Here is a 17,494-nt window from a genome sequence, read left to right as displayed (position 1 = left end):
TTTTGTAGCTATCTGATGACATAGTTTAAAAACATAAAATAAAACAAGCCCAAACCACACTTTTCTATGTATTGTATAAACATCAGGCTTACATTTGTGGCAGCTGAAGTTTATCAAACTGATCACAGGTTTGGATTGGGATTCTCCAGGCTAATTCCCAGATGCTGTCCCCCTGACTTCAGTTTCCCTCACTGTTCTCAAGAGGACATCTCAATACTGGCTTCAGCCTTATCCTCTGCAAAAAAACAACACAACTTGACAATCATTTGTTGAAAATACAGCTTGTTACAAATGAATTAATCCTAGGAAGCAATAGTCTTTATTTGCATTTCCTTCCCATATTAGTTCTAAGTATGCACATGGACACTGTGTTCCCAGTATTAAGATTTAAAATTTCCACCATGTCCCATTTAAACTTTAATTTCCTTGTTCACTATTTTTACCCTTCTAAAGCCAAATGATAATTTTATTTGGCTGCACACCCACTAGAGAAAGTAGAAAAGTTTAACTGCCAATACCCAAACTAGAACTTTTGATGGGTAGACTGTGAGTTGTGAAAAAGCATTGACAAAATCTTATGAAAAGTTAGCTGTAGAACTGCAGTTAGACCACAAATGACAAAAACACAATCTTAACACTATCAACCACTACCACAGTGAAGTGCATTAGTAGTTCTCTTTTATTTAAAGTCACTTTCATAAAAAGCAAAGTGGTTTTCCCATCACAGAAAGACTTCTTTAGGAGGTGCGTTTTTGGATCTCCTGAGCATCATGGGCAGATACAAGAAGTATTTTTCTTACCCAGTCATTCTCAGCTTAGGCTTTGCAAGGCAGTAACTGAGATGTCTGGAAAACCAAACACCTTGTAGGATGTTTATTGCTTGGAAAAAAAGAATGACGCCCAAAACCAGAGAACTGGAAAGCAGGACCTGCCTTAAGCATGCTTTTCACCTGTGGAGCGTGGAGCAGTGCCACTACCTGCTGTGCCATCCAGGTAACTTCAGTCATCTATTTGGATCCACCAGATTGTAACAGCATCTGGGTGACAACCACGTTGTCCTGAACGTTTTGATCTTTAAGACACGTAGTGGCCAACTCCTATGCTAGGATCTTGTTTTGAGCATGAAAATAATTGGTCTTTTAGAAAAGACCTGCACAACACAGGAACTATTAAAGGACAGTGACAGGAATGCAGAGGAAGAGCATATACATATTGCTGTGCTCCAGATAAATTTGTGCAGCTGTTTATGATAAACGTTCCCTTACTCCAATTTTTTCATGCCTTCATTTCCTCCCTTTCTTTCTATTTACAGAAAATAAATAGTACAAGTCCTTGCTTTCAATTACATGCAGCACCTGCTGCCTGTTCTGAAACAGATGTCTGAAGCATCATTAGGCAGTTATTTCCTAGCCTTTTTCAGTGGGACTAATTTCAAACATCTTTCTGTTAAATCCTCCTCCCTCTGCTTCCTCCCTATTTCTCATCCTTTCCTACATTCAGAGTTCCAAGAAAAATTCCTCTCTGTATCAGTTTGTCAGTTTGCTCCTGTTCTGTTTGTTCTGGATCACTGTAACCACAGAAGAACAAAGAGACTGCAACTACTGTGAACCAGGAATTAAGTCCAAGAAATATTATTGGAGAAAAAAAAAAAGACAAGGTGAGGAAAGAAAACAATAAGGGAGTATTAGTTAGCAGTGGAGGCAGCAGTTTCAGAACACCAGCTGGCTTGTTATGGTTCAGGTTTTGCGGACGTTACAGCAAAGAAGTTTTACGCACATGCAAGAACAACTCCTACACTCTCAATGTGAATGACTTAAGTTTTGGCAGTAGGAGAAAAAACGAACTCCAAGCACCCTTTTTCCATTTCTTTACCACCTTGTACACTGGCAAGAAAGCACATTTTAAAATTGGGAAGGCCTATAGGGCTTTCTGTGAGGACTATTTTTGGGGAAAGCATTTGTGAGAACCAATTCCTCCCTCTTGTTTCCAAATATCACCACAGTACTTGGATGAGGTTTCCACTACTGGGAGGAACCACAAACGTCCCACAGCTCGTAACAAACTTGGCACATGCTTCATTTAATCACACTGACTGTTATGCAGTGGCACATATTTGTGACTTCTCTTACCACTCTCCCTAGCAGAGATGGGACTACTTTCTGCTCTGCTTTACTTTAATTTGAGAAAATTAAAAAGATGAATAAAGAAAGTAGATGTCTCAGCCTATCAAAGCAGTAGTTTAGCTGCAGCTATTCCTCCAGTTGTCAAGAAAGACAAGCAGATGTTTGGGCCCATACATGCTCACACATTCACAACTTGCTCATCCCAGCCTAAGCTGGCAGACAGCTCCAATTCTAGCTGGTAGGAAAGGAGTGTTCATTCTTCCAATCAATAACAAAAAGCAAGCTAAAACAAGTGCTGTAGGTCATGTTGTGCCAGGTTAATTGGCACCACACTATTCAGTGGTTCAACACTTGTTGAAAATTGTTCCTTAAGGTTATTTCTTTCACTGGCAGATTCCAGGTTATGTTATGTTCAGGCAATCTTGTTAATCTGGGCCAATTTCAACTTGTAAGTTACTGTGGCTGAAGTAGTATATTCTCCCCTGTGCATTTAAAATATATTAGAGGGAACGGGCTGGTGGCATCCCTAACAATTCATTACACAGCTCTCTACCTTGATAAAGATGCTGCAGTTTCCCATCACGCTCGTCTGCCTTGGGGAGAACTTTGCCAGCAAACTTCAGGAAAACACAGTCCATTCAGTTCTAAAAAGAGCACTGCAGAACAAGTAAACAAGTAGTTCTCACTGCAGAAGTAACAAAATTTTTTTCCTTGTGATCATCTTGTGTGCAATTTCTTTCTTATCCTAGGACAATTTCTTCCTTCCCCTTACTGTTGGCACTCATTTGGGCTTCCCTGTTCTATCAGTGCATCCACTTTCTAAAAATGTGCAAGACCATAAGATCTTCAGGTTCTTCACCCCTGTTAACTCACCAACAGAATACAAAATCACTTGGGACAGTATGACAGAATTTGACAAGTGCTCAGACAGCGTAATTACATCAAACACAGAGTATAATGACAGTTTCTCATCTTAAAAAAAAAAATCAGTCTAAAAGAGGGGACATTACCTAGTAGATGCATAAACTAGAAGTCTACATCAACTTGATAGAATACCTACGTGATAAAATCTGCAGAAAGGCTTGAAAGTGTCACGGGCAGGCAGATGACTTCTGCCATCTGGAAGAACAACTTGTACTTACTGCAGCGTGGGCAAGATAGAGGTGTTTTAATGTTTAATTCTATTTATTTCATACTTGGACAAAAGCAAAAACTCACAGCTAGAAACCTTCAGGGTTTTCCTGAAATTGCAGTTTGTTCCTGCTGCAGTCTACATCTTAAAAGAAAGATCAAGGCTGAAGATGATGTCTGCTTCTTCTGGTACCTGGACAAACAGCAAAGCACAGCCTGCTGGAAACTGAGTGGGCTGTGAACAACATCAGGTGGGTTAGTTGGAGGGATTATGCTGATATTTTCAGTTGCCAGCTGCTGGGAAGGATATTTGAGTTAGGAAAGATAAAGGGAACAGAACGGGGAGGAAGGGGGTTTGACCACAATCCATGGTATAGAGATGAATGATGAGACTACAAATGAAATGAAATGCCTGAGAAATGACAACTAGAGGAGAGAAGAGAGAGCAGAAATAGGTGAAAGAAATTAGGGAGAAACCCTCTGTGCCTGAGAGGGCACATTGCTGGGAATTAAACCCAGGATTCCTGACTCAACATTTTCCTGCTGCCAACCAACATCCACAAAAACATTTCTGTAAAACCAGGCCTCCTCCTAGAAGATGGCAACTAATTATTATAAGTACTCTTATCTCCTGCAGCTGAACTTTTGTTTGCTCACCAGTCTGCAGAGTTAGAACAGGAGAGATGGAGACCATGCTGAAAGAGCAATAAGGAACACAGTGCTACGCTGAAAAAGGAAGTTTCAAAATTCAGGTTGCCTGTGGTGTCTGAACTTGCTCCCTTTTCATTTAGAAGTATAAAATACAATCGTTACTAGGGACATCTTTTCCCCAGTAAGCCCAGGATCAGCTCACTTTCAAAGTAAAGCAAATAGCCTATATTTGACAAGCAGATTTTCAGTACTTTGTCTCACTCTCCACACAGCTCCATGACTTACTGGCTGCTCATTTATGAACTCTCATTCTGAATAACAAATTAGCAACTTCTGAGTACAGCATTCATTGCTAAAATAAGCAATTATAGACAGATCCACAAAAGAACAGCTCAGGTTCATATAGCAAATCATTTTATTAGTCGAAAATAAAAGCTTCAGTTCTCAGGTAGTTTGCATACATGCCCTCATGGGTACAAACATACTGTCCAAAGAATTGATAGCAAGAAAGTTCAGAAACCACGTATCTGGATTTCTACTTTCAGGAAGCCATCATGTGTATTAGAGGATCCCTAATGACTTAATGAGGGAACAGGATTCCAGCAAAAGCATTCTATACAAATATGAATCAGGGTACCACAATTGCCTCATAGGATATGGAGAGCAAAAAGACATGACAGGCAAAGCAACACGCATGAAGAAGTCAGAGAAAGATAAAGCCAATAGTAAAAGCAGAGGTAGGATTAGAGCTAAATCCTGCTCCAGCCTCCAGCCATTCATTCACACATTACCACTCATCCACAGAGTTCTCTAACATTTCTCACCTGCAGATCTCAAGAGTTTTTAATGATTGGTGTTACTAAAAAACAGGGCTTGTGTCCCACAACAGAGGGAACCATATTATCCACAATTTACAAAGAGGAAACTGAGGCACGAAGTTAACTATTTTTCCTCTCGTGTAAGCAGATCTGAGGAACTGAAGGCAGAGTTATTCTGTCCTTTGTCTCCTCTTCAGAAAAACAGCTTGCATTTTGCCAGAATATTGAGATATTAAATATTAAAATTGTATGGTAATTTTTTTTTCCTAAGGTATTCCATTTCTATGGAAACACACATTTTTAAGGTAATGTAAAAATGCTGACTGCTTTTAAAACCTCCATTTTACTTACCTGCCTTTTACTACCATGACTGTTTCTATGGAAACTAGAACTGGCCACGAAGCAGTCCAACATGAATTCTCACTTGTCAGTTTTACCTTAAAGTGCCACCTTCAAAGTCCTTTAATAAACCAGTAATAGCTGCATTGCCTAAAGTGTTTTCAAATTAAACAAAAAGAGAAAGCGTGCTTTCACTGAATGTTCCACACAATATTTTGTAGGTGTGGTCTAAATCTAAGAATTTTTTTTAACAGTATGCATGATACGACTCTGGTTAAGGATATGATCTCTAAACAGAGAGACAGTTTATTAGCAGTAAAAGCCCTAGTGTGTGTAGTTCAACTTACATAAAGGTGACTTATACCAATATGGGTATGTCTAGACTGCTGTCACAGAAGCACACTGTAGAGATGCTGAGTAAACAGGTAAATCAGCCTAATGTGAGCTCTGTGCTCACAGCTAGCTGGGGTACTTCTGTGCAGGCACATGCACATGGTGTTCCCTCTAAGTGCAGGAGGGGGAATGCACTCAATCAGAGTAAGTGTTAGTCTGTGCTGGGTGGCTACTGAGGAAAAAATAAAGCGCACAAGATTAAGTCACAACTACTCCACACTATTGTTCATATTTACAATCTGCATAACTTGAAACTGCGCCATTCTGTTAATTTTTACCTTGACCCTTCCAGTCTTGTAAAAAACAGTGGGCTCCCTTGAGTTCATTCCTATTATTCCCCTAATCAAAGCGAGAAAAATCCCTTCTTCCAGTTCTTGAGGAACAATTTCCAACAGAATACAACCTTCCAAGAGTTGAGTATTGCCAGAAATGACCAGCTTAAAAACTTCAAAGGAAAGATTCTTTCCAGAGTGACTGATCTGTCTTTCCTGAGAAAAGCTCCTCACTCCTCATCTCTAAGGCTTCACAGTTATCAGTGCTTTTAAATCACAACAGGGGCAGGACAGACAGGACACACTTCTTGTCTGCATCAATCCATGATGCATAGAAAATAGGAGGTCAGGAGTTTCAGGCAGACTTCATATACAGAAATGTGTTCAGGCCCATATTAAGATCTGACTATAAGATACCTAGCTCTAAGTACAGCAGCAGTTAACACTAGGAGTAGTGGCAACTTGCAGGGAAATCAGCTATTAAGCTCTGCAGCAAGTGGAGAAATGACAGTGAAGTAACTCAGTTTTCCACTATGAACACATACACCATCTCTATAAAGCTGGGGTTTTCCACAGGTCTCTGAATGCAAATGCCAAATATTCCGTCACTCCTTTCTCTTAGTCTCACTGAAGCCATGGCTTGGAATGAGGCATATAATATAAAAACAAAGCAGAAACCTGGCACATGAGGCTACTCACTGGCTTTCCTCATGCATTCAGTTTATTTTTCCCTGCTATGTCAATCCTTATAGGGCTTCACGACTACATCTGCCTCCTGGAAGCCTGCTGTTTCAACTGTTACAGGGAAGGTGCTGAGCAGAGAGAAGGAACAGATTCTTCCCTTCCTACTCTTCCCAAATTAATAATGGTATCACCTCCACACTACTAAGCAGATTGCTTAGACGATCCCCTGCAGCAGGAAGCCCTCCAAGCACAGATGCTGAACAGCTCCAGGTTTCGAACAGTGGCACATAACAGAGTTCTGATTATTCCAGGTCAAATGTCTTGCATGGCAACCTTTTTCAGGCCAACATTACTTCATTCATGTCTTTTGTTCTGCTGCAAGCAAGGATACGGATAGCATTTTTCCTGAAAGTGACAAGGAAGACGACAAAAGGCAATGGGAAGCATGGAGATCATAATGAGTCTTGCTTGTTTTCATACTTTTTGTTCCAAAACACCTAATTTTTTGCTTATATTTTGTGACATACAAAGCAATTTAAAAATAAACAAAGACATTAGCTGATTTTGAAACTTCTGATCTGCACAGAATCCAAACCAACATGTGTCAGTAGTGCACATGGTAGCCAGGGGAACCCAGACAAGCTTTACAGTCAGTGGGGGATGCTGCAGCATGGGGAAGGGGTGCAGTTCCTCATTCCTGAAAATTACTTTTCAGAGCAAGGTGGGGTCTGTTTTAGTAGTGACAAAGCTGTGCACATTCAGGAATACACACACATATATACACACATGGGTGTGCCAACATTACCAGGAAGAACAGGTAACCTTTAGATTGTTTGCTTACATGTGCTTTTCCTATTGTAAATCATATATAAAAAGAACAGCTATCACTGTAAGGAAGAATCACAACGTCAGTCTTTAAGTCAGAAAGATGATTCTTGATGTGACTACTGCTGCAAACAGTACTCTTTAGCAGTGACTTCTCTTTAGGGCTCACTGGATGTAGATGTGAGAAAGGCCAGGTCAAATCTCACTGCTTATCAGGGAAGCACATGCAGACAGAAAGCCTGTGGTCTCTTCCAGCTCCGCTGCTATAGAAGGGTGTCCAGAATTAGTTAGATACAACATTCCCCAGTAATAATGAGGAAGTCAGCAAGAATATTAAAACAAACATTGGGACAACTTCTCAGAAGCTGGACAAAACTAGCAGTTACAGAAACAGCTCTTTTTTGTCCCCACTGAGAGCACAGTAGGTAAGAGCTTTTAAGTGCCAGAGTTCTGTTTCAGACATTCCTTATTCTTTTTTACTTTACCCTGACTGGACAAGAACTAATGCATCTTATCTTCCCTCTTTAAAATGCCATATAATATCCTTCCATAGTGCTGACAATATCGCTGTTGCTCTCCAGCAGTTCCAAAACACGCTGCATCACCACTTCGGCCAGATTGGGATTGTAACTCTGTCGAACACAACTCAGGACATGAAGAAAATGGCAGCCTTTTTCAGCATCTGCAGGAAAAAAAAAAGAAAAACATAGCCAAGCATGAAGGAGACCTCAGCCTAACTGCCACCTTTTGAGTATTATAATCCAAATAAGTTGGGAAAAACCAACAAACAAAAAATGGCATGAGATGCATGTATTCAGGAGAAAGAGATCTAGTCTGTGCCAGCAGTTCTCCAATCACCAAACGTCCCTGCAGATCTCACTAGGACGTGTCAGGGCAGTAACACTCATCATGAGTGTGAATGATAGCTTTATCAGCTAATATATAGAGCTCACATAATACAACCTGACAACGAGGATAACTTCAGGGGCACCTCCAAACCCTTCTATGAAAACCATCTACTTTCTGCAACTGCAGTTCATCACAGAATCTTAGAATTGTTTGAGTTGGAAAGGACCCTTAAAGGCCACCTAGTCCAACTCACCTATAGCAAACAGGGACACCGACAGCTAGACTACGAAGAGAAGAAATCAGATAAAAAATTCTTTTGCCCATATCCAGTATTAAAAACATTTAGAACAGAAAGCAGGCCTATGGCCAGATGTGACTGCTTGCCCAATGCTGGCATCTTGTGGAAGAACTGTCACAGTGCAACCTTCATTCAACTAGAGATGAAACCCCATTCATACACTTCACACTTCTCAAACAATTAGTGGAGTAGAAAGTCACAGAATTTCTCAGCTTTATCTCATTCTAAGAGGAAGGAGCCCTGAAAATGTACATCAGAACAGAAATATATAAAATACAACAAGGGATTTTTTTCTCCTCCATGGCTAACAATGGAGGAAACACATAGCACAAGTAACTTTCCTTCAACTCACTCCTCAGCTCATAAGGTAAATCGGACAAAGACACTGAGAAATTTGCACAGAGGTCTGGGACAGGCAGATCCCTGTCCTGTTTTTGCTGCTTTTGTTTTTATTTTAGCCAACCCCTACCTGAGAATTGGCTAAGCCCTGAAACTCCTTTGGAAGCTGCCTAGAAAAGTCACTGGTAAATAGGAGTTGCTGCTTAGTACAGGTAAATACACAGTTCAGCCCAACTCCTATTAGACTATGGTTCAAGCAAGGATATTTCTTTAGAAGTCAGTGGCACGGAATGATGAAAGACCTTTGTGGCTGCTAACCAAAAACACATTCACCACCCTAGGATGGATAAGAACAGAGAACAGAACAACGCACCTACCCACTCTTAGTGACTGCTGATGCAAACAAAGTGGGTACCTGCATTTTGCATTAGTCACAGATTTGTCATCAGAAAGTCAGCGTGCCCATCCCTGATCTGCAGTACATACATTTCAGTCTCGAATGAGTGACTCAGCTATTACCCAACAGAAGAATGCCTCTTTTGTTCTAAATGCTGGCAGAAAATGGCATTTCAGGGTATTTGCAGGTATGTACAATAATTAAAGTAGCCCAGATACATGCCTAGGCTACAGATGAAATTTGATGGAATACACACTTTGCAGTGGCGTGATGCTGTTCCTCTTTCACTGACATGGAGTTTATCTGTTCAGGTAATTCAGGCTATGATTAACTGTCTTGCCTACCAGAAGCAGAAGGGACAGAGTTACAGAGTAACTTCCACTTGCTGCATTTAAGCCTAAAAACAGAGTAAAGGAATCAAGAAAAGAAACAAGTCTGAATTAAGTCTACCATTTTGCAGTTCAGTCTGAAGTCCAATTGTACTGTCACCTTTTTCTGACTATCTTTAAGATTCTAGATAGACCCAGAGTGGCCTCACATAAGTGAACTTCAAATTAGGCTGTTTGGAATTAAGATTACAATCAAGGGCTATCATGCTGGCATATTGAACATCAAGGTTTGTGGAGCTCAGACTAGTCACACTGAGGACTTTTTATTTGTACATTTCCAGGTAGCTGTGTTGTTCTGAAAAATGCATCATAAAAAAAAAAATTATTGGGGTGAAAGCAAGCAGAGAATTAGTTGACCTGGATAGACAACTTTGGCTTATCATACATAAAACAGTTTTGCTGTCATGGAAGGTTAGTGCTGTTCTTGAAGAAAAATAGGTTAGGATTTCTTGCAAACAAGGAAGCATTATCACACCTGAGGTATCATCACATTCAGATTTACTCACTACAAGCCTCCTCACTATGCCTGCCAACACCCCAGCAGAGGGGGCCCAACAGTCACATTGATCTGCACTGCTGCAGCAATGCCCAGAGAACCCTTTTGGTTTTGACTGAAGCATTTTGGTTTCCCTCCTCAAAATCCTTTGTTACCAGAAACCAGAACACTGAAATGGTCCTTCTGAAAACCAGCAGAGAAAAAGAGACTGACTTGGGAATTGTGCTCTTTACAACAGGAAACTAAACAGATGGAAAGCTTCAAGGAAAACAAGAGGCTCTGCAAAGCAACTGCTACTATTTTTCTGCTCTGTATGAAAGATGACTTTGAGAATTAAAAGCTCTGCAAAGTTTTTTCTGTGACCCACCTACCAGTTTCTGTCTGCTGTTGGCTGGCTGAAATAACTTTTCCACCTATGACAGAGAACTGAGAATACTTTACCACTTTGATAATGCATACCCAGCAGTCACTAATTGCCCTGCGTCAGCTGTACACACATTCTGAGCCAATTACAAAAAAAAATATGTTTCCAAGAGAACTACCTGATGCATAAAATGGATGGAAGATTTGTTAATGGGATAAAAGACAAAAAAAACCAATATGACATGGCAATATCCTCAGGCAAATGAGACTCAGCTTTACCTGCTTGCCCAGTAGCATCTACTTCCATCATCCCCAGAGACACAAAACTTCTACTTCCATCTATAAACCACGTCTACAACTGCACCACTGCTTAATGCAGCCAGCTGAAAACTCAAGTCATTTCACTTCACTAACCCTTTTTTCTCTCCACAGGATAACCATCATCAATCAGATCCTACACACACTGTTGTAATTATGATAGCAATTTAATATTATACATCTTATATTCTAAGTCAGTCACTTACTCTTTTGTACATTCCCACCCACAAACAGCTACAACTCAGCAGCACAAGATCCCTGCTGACACATTCTACCCAATGAATTGAGACAAACTCTGAATCAATCTCTCTCTGTAATAAGCAGATAACCAAACCAAGCACCAGCTACTGCTATGGCAATTAGACACAATAAGGAACAGGGGTAACTCTGAAAACAGACAAGGTACGTGACATGAAAAGAAGCGGATTTTTTATATGTTTTTTTAACATTGAAATACCTACCTATAAAGAACCACCACCTCAGTTCTTGCACTTGCTTAGAAACTTAAAGAGAATGTTCCACTGACATACGGGAATTTTATTGTTGACTTAATAGAGACTGTCTATACTGCCACTTTTCTGTCAACTCCCATAGAAAAACTGAAGCAGCAAGATTTGCTACATACCCAAAGTAGAAAGCAACTGCTAGTAGGTGCTGACCTAACTTCCTTGTATTTGTTTCCTCCCCAAATCTGTATATTTTCAAAAGATACAGATTTAAGATAATGGCTGCTTATTTCAAATGTGACAAGTTTGCTTCCTTTAGGCACGTGCTCTCTCACTCTGCTTACAGGAAGCTGTAGCCACATTTCTTTTAGCTACTCTGATGAGCTACAGGAGCAAATTAGCTTCAAGTTCAAGGGTAAAGACAGTAAGCATACCAAATCTTGCATCAGGAGAGTCTGTCATCAACATATCACCAACTGCTCATCAGAGACCCAAAAGCACCAGTACTTACGCCTAGGTTTTTGACAGTCTTCTTTAATCACATCAAGGGTCACTTTAAGCAGCTCCTTATCGTGGTCGGTCACCTGGAGGAAAAAGTAGACTGCTCTAAATTATCATTTTATTTCACAGTAGACGGCATCAATATTAAAAAGGAAACCAAGGTTCTGATGTATTCTAAAAACTTACATCATCATAACTACAGTCTGCATGATAGGCTGCCTCCAAGGTCAATAATGAATGTTAAATTTTCAATTATCTTTTTTTAGCAATTAGTAGGATTCAAGTGTTAGGAGAAGAGAATGAAATATTAGAATTCAACCCAAAAGAAGCGAGCTGACTCAAGGCAGCAGAATCCCAAGTTTCAACCTAACCCCAATAAAAAGACCTGTCCTGGTCTTCACTGTGCTCTACTGCATCAGCACACAGTTCAGTAATCCAGTAAACACTGACTGCACCTAGAAGAGCAGGAGAGCTGAAGAATGGCATTGAGCTACAAAAAAGAAAACCCCAAGAACAGCTCAGTGAGCGATATGGGGTAAAAGCAACAGTGAATAAAGCTGCAGATGAAGCTGATGAACGAACATACAGCTTCTGAAATATTTCTACCTTAAAGCTATAAAATTGTGATACCATTGAAAAAGTTAGCAGTCGCAGCTCAGTTCCTTACATGGTAGTACAGGTCCTTGGAGGTACTGGGTTTTTGGAAAACCACTCCCTTTTCTTGTAGTTTCTTTATTGCTTCCTTGAAAACACTGTGAATCCTTTTGGAGCTGGATTCACTTCCTGAATTCACCTGGATGGGAAGACAGGAGTGAAGCAGATGGTGAGAACTTGAGAACTCTCAGCCTCACTGAAGCTGACAGTAACAGCTTCTGAAGACTTCAAGAACAAAAGAACTTCACGTGATTTTGTTATGCATTTTTACTCATTTGAAAATTCAGAAATCCTTTCTGTTACACATGAACTAACCAACACCTCAGGCTTGAAAAAGAAAAAAACAACAACCCAGAAGCTGCACTGTTCTAAAGAAACCAGAAATCTTCTAACTGCCTTCTTGGTATTTAGCAGCTATTTAATTATACACTGAGAGTTCTTTTCTCTTGGAATGAACCTGTGATGCTTACAGAGAATTCAATGGTTAAGCTGATCAGCTTTATGATATTCAGATTTTTCCTGTAAGAAAGGGATATGGGAAGAAACCAGGAAGGCTAGTGCTTTGTAAGGTGATATTCAGGAGGAATCCAAGGGCTGCAGATTCAATCTCCATCTCCTGATATGAAAATGTGGCAGTGTCCAAGGAAAACAAGGAAACTGGTAATGGTAATATTTATTTCTTGTCCCTTGGTTTCCAATTTTTTATTTATTTATTTTACACATATTCTGATCTTGCTTTTAGAAACTTCTCCACAGTTCCAATGAAATAAAAAGACAAAGTATATGCAAGAAATTAAAGCAGGTATATAAGATAAGGATTCCGGAAAGGATTCCGTTTATAAGGCAAGTGAGAAAATGAGTTTCTTGTGAAAGAAGAATACGTGCCTGAAAGCCTGTAAGTGGGGAGGCTATTAGAAGAAAGGGTTCAGTATGTTGCTAAAAGGGTAGAAAGGAAGAAATGAGGGAAAAAAAAAAAATAGGGAAAAGCAGGGTTTGTTTGAAAGCAGAACTAAAAGAGCAGGATGACAAGGGACGTTGGAGTTCCTGAGAAGGGAACTGGAAGAAAATGAATCAACTGTGGAGAAAAGACTGTACAGGTAGGTAAGAGTAAGACCATGAGTTTACTCTTTTCCATCTCTATCAGCCCTACTGTATCTTTCAAACTCACATTTATCTACAAAGGCTGCTTCAGTTCCCCATTTGCTGTTTCCACATTTGTTGAGCACACATTGTGCTCCCTGTGATTTCCTTCAAGGCGGCAGCTAAACTGTTTCCCACAAACAAACACGCGATGAGTGGGACCAGACCACACCAGAGCAAGATTTGCCAAGCCATGTTTTCAGCCATCACCATAGATGCTACCATTCTGTCCTGAAGACAAGTATCAGATACCACATATCCTACTTCAATCATCAGGTCAACTCAAAGAAATCCTGCGAGTGAAATAGGCAACCATGGTGCACCAGTATGAATGCACGTGGACACATGGTAACAAACACATTAGCAATGTAAGAATATCTTTTCACAAAACATTACTTTCATCCATTTTTAAGTCTTGAGCAAAACTCAGACTATCTCTTAAGATTGGGAGCTGATGCTTCTAGCCAGAAACAGTTCACAGATCCAATGAGGCATGAGCACACACCACATTTTTCTCCATGCCCTTCCCCTCAATGTTTCAACAGGCCATAATCACAGCTCTCCTTTTTCTTCCTCTCTCTGTGCCCCACAGCAGCCAACTATCTTTTTCCCTCTCAAGTTCTTAGCCAAAAATAATTACCTAATAGTTCGAGATATTTAACACAGAACAATGGCTATTATCCTCAGTCTTTATTGGCTTCAAGTTTTCTCCTGTTACAGAATTCAGTGTCTGAATGTTTGTCCCCCGAGGCACCACAGCTATATCAGTTTATGCAACAACAGACACTGCTTTCAATGACAAACTTGACCTTACATTTTGACATCATTCGAGTCACACCATTAATACTGCTATAATATTTCTCTTCATAATGCCTCCTACAATGAACTGAAGAAATAAACATTAAATGTGGTGGGAAGGAGTTTTGTTTGCTTGTTTTACAAATGAAGAGTGAATATTTTCTCATAATAAAGCACACTCACAACCATACCTAAAATGGACAGACTTTGCCTCTAGCAGATGCAGGAATAAATCCTCAAAAATTTAAGAAACTGCTTGCAAAGCAACCACCTCAAAACTAATCAATTTTTAATATGAAAGCAAACATTTGAGAAGAAAAAAAAAAAAAGAAAAATATCTCCAAAGAAGCATGATAATTATTCACTTTGGCTTAACAGTGAGATCCCGTCAGAAAAGGGAGATAATTAAAAACAGACTCTGTGTGAACTGACACACAGCTCTGCCTGGATGGATACCGAAACAGAATCACTAAGAGCAGAAGTCAAGAGATTGACAGACAGAAGGCAGAGAGGCACACTTGAGAGTGAGAAAATAAGCAAGCAGCTGCTATATCTCAGCATCCCCTCAAACGTGTGGAGTCCAAGGGAACAGGCTCAAGGGGAGAATAACTGCTGCCAAAAAACAAACAGGGGCTCTTGCCCTCTTTATGGGCTTTAACAGTATCCTAAGTTGGAAGAAGTTATTTTTCTCTAGCATGGACTAGGGTGCACTTCTACCTCTCTGAGTAAATCAACAATTTAACCGTTTCTTTGTGCACACAAGCTAGAATTCCTTAATCCGTTCTTTTGTTCATCCAAAATATCTCCAACTTCTCATCCTGCCCATCCAAAAGTCAACAGAACATCTCCTTAATTCCTTGTCGCTTTCTTTTATACCAAACCAGGCCCTCATTTCTTCTGAGCTTGCACTGTCTCCTGAGAAGCAACGTACACTGACGCTTGACTGCTGAGCAGAGGTCTAGAGGAGGTTGGACACAGTGCTACACACAGACAAAAGAAATCTGAGACGATGAAATCCTAGCTGATTTCACATTCCTGCTTTTATTTCAGGAGATTGAAAAACGCTTGCATTTCAACAGTTATAAAAACGTGTCTGTTGTTGTTAAAGTAGTTCCTTCTGAGTCACAGCTTGTTAACTATCGCTTTACTTTTATGAAGCTTTTCATCCAAGAAATTCAAAGCATTTTCAGGTATTAAGTAGTTTAACTGCTGATCCAAAGCAATAGCAAGATTTGAATCTGGATTTTGAATTACCCCCTCGCAGTGTTCACACATCATCTTTCAAAACATCTCCCCTCTGGCAAACCTTAAGTTTCAGAGAGCACAGTTCCAGGTTCCCTGAAGTGCTGACAGCAGCTGTTCTCCCCTGCTCTCCCAAATCAGATTCTTTCTAAAAATGAAGCTGCACATCCAAAAGCAGGAGCACCCTAAAATCATTCATCACTTTTGTAAAGCTCACCTTCTTCCCTTTCTCCCCCAGCTATTGAATGATGGTTTTACCATCCAGAGCTTCCCTCTCAGGGCCAGCCAGGAAACATTCAGCAAAGCCAACAGAACACATCTCCAGAATTAAACTGGTATTTCAACTCACATATTCTAGCTGGTGGCCTTGCTTAGTTTAGTGGACTGGTGCTGTGCAACCAATTATTCTCTTTATAGCAAAGTAAACTTCCTGCACAATCAATAATTGGTCAAAGAATGACGTGGTACAGGAATTGGGTTGAATGCTGAAAGTATATAATTGGCTCTTTATGAATCACAACACACCCTGATTGTGTTAAAGTTTCCTGGTATAACCACACTACTGTGATACTACTAATAGAAACTGTGCTTTGCAATGTCTCTCTAAGCCTAAGTTTAGACAGGTGACAATTTTAGTGACAGTGATGATAGTGATTCTGGATGTGTCAGTACTGAAGTCCTATCATAAATAAGCTTTGCTGTGTTTAAAGTAGCAGTGAAGCTTCCTCCAGAAGAAGGAAGACAAGCGCTGACATCAAGAATGTATAAACCAAGGCACTGTGTTATACCTACAGTATAGTATGCATAGCCATAGTAAGCATAAATAAATGCAGTAAAACTCCTTGCTTCAACTACCTGTCATTGCTGACCTTGAGATAACGTTCAAACCAAAGGAAGTATAAAGAGCAAAGTTTGGAAAACACAACCAAGTTGAAGCTAGTGACATGCATGAAGTGGAATGAGAATACTAAAACAGCTCATAACATAGCTTATGCATGGAAGAAATAAGAAAGAAAGGTTAATCAAGACCGGCTGGCTGCAAATTGAATCTATTCTCATTCAGAAACTGCACATATCAAGCTCACGTGAACAGATTTACTTTTTTTTTCTGAAAAGAACAAAAAATTAGTTGCCTAAGTCCAGCAAGGGAAGGCTAACACTTAGAAATAGAAGGGTACTGGTTATGCGAAATAAAGCTTTACTATTTTCAAATTAGTAACAGATTTCTTAATTTGTAATAATTTTTAAAAACATCAAGCTACTAGTTCTTACTTATCCTCTGTAACTATAAAATTAAGTAACCTCGTATGTGTTTGAGCAGAGGACGTGATTAGAGTTCAGCTATATGCATCTGCTAGAGAGAAATTTATTCTGAAGCGCCAGCTGGGGAGCCATTAGGACTGAAACTCAGTATTGTGAGACACACAACTCTGTGGGACGTGGACAGTAATCCTGAAAAGGACAAGAGAGGTGTGAGAGGTGCTGCGTGCATCGTTATCCCAGCTACCTCCTCCCATCCTCATGCCCTGTTCCACTCTACTGCCAGTGATTCCATTGCAGCTCAACGCCTCCCTGAAAGAAATTTTCCATGAGAAAATTTATGTACTTGCACAATGTTTATCACAATGGGATGGTAAAAAAAAAAATAATGATGAAAGTGCACTAACATCTCCTAGGATCACACAGAAAGGATGAGAGAAGCAGAGTTTAAATCACAACTGTGCTATAACCTAGAAACAGGAGAAAATTACAAGGCTAATTATCAAAGTACCCCATCCTTTCAAAGCCAGTAGAAGTACAAGAAGCAAACAAGTGTGTACTTTGCTCTGTAGCTTGAGGCTTACAGTTTGGCCCACTCATCTACCTTGTGCCTTGACAAAATGGCATAACAACTTCATTCTACACTAGCAGTACCCTTTCTCCACTTGGTTTAAGAGAGATGCAAAACTGAAGATTATAGAGGGAAGGAAGGGAAGGAAGAAGGATAGAAATCAGATTTCCCTCTTATTTTTGTGAATCAAACTCGGT

At 40.0% G+C, this 17,494-nt stretch overlaps 1 protein-coding gene across 5 annotated transcripts in view; it reads right to left on the bottom strand.

Moving 5' to 3' along the window:
• Positions 1-631: 631 nt before the first annotated feature.
• Positions 632-17,494, bottom strand: part of STN1 (STN1 subunit of CST complex) — a 45,541-nt gene continuing 28,678 nt past the window's right edge. For all 5 annotated transcript variants that reach the window (XM_052677934.1, XM_052677935.1, XM_052677933.1 and 2 more), the window contains exons 8-10: positions 12,300-12,425; positions 11,643-11,715; positions 632-7,918 (exon numbers count right to left, since the gene is read on the bottom strand). In XM_052677934.1, coding sequence (XP_052533894.1) covers positions 7,761-7,918; positions 11,643-11,715; positions 12,300-12,425 — 357 coding nt within the window. In that variant the 3' untranslated portion in view covers positions 632-7,760. The remainder of the gene's footprint in view (positions 7,919-11,642; positions 11,716-12,299; positions 12,426-17,494) is intronic.

The sequence above is a fragment of the Tympanuchus pallidicinctus genome, unplaced genomic scaffold (genome assembly GCF_026119805.1).
Source record: "Tympanuchus pallidicinctus isolate F22 unplaced genomic scaffold, pur_lepc_1.0 scaffold16, whole genome shotgun sequence".
Lineage (NCBI taxonomy): Eukaryota > Metazoa > Chordata > Aves > Galliformes > Phasianidae > Tympanuchus > Tympanuchus pallidicinctus.
Note: the sequence above shows the minus strand (reverse complement) of the source record. Positions and strands in the feature narration are given on the sequence as shown.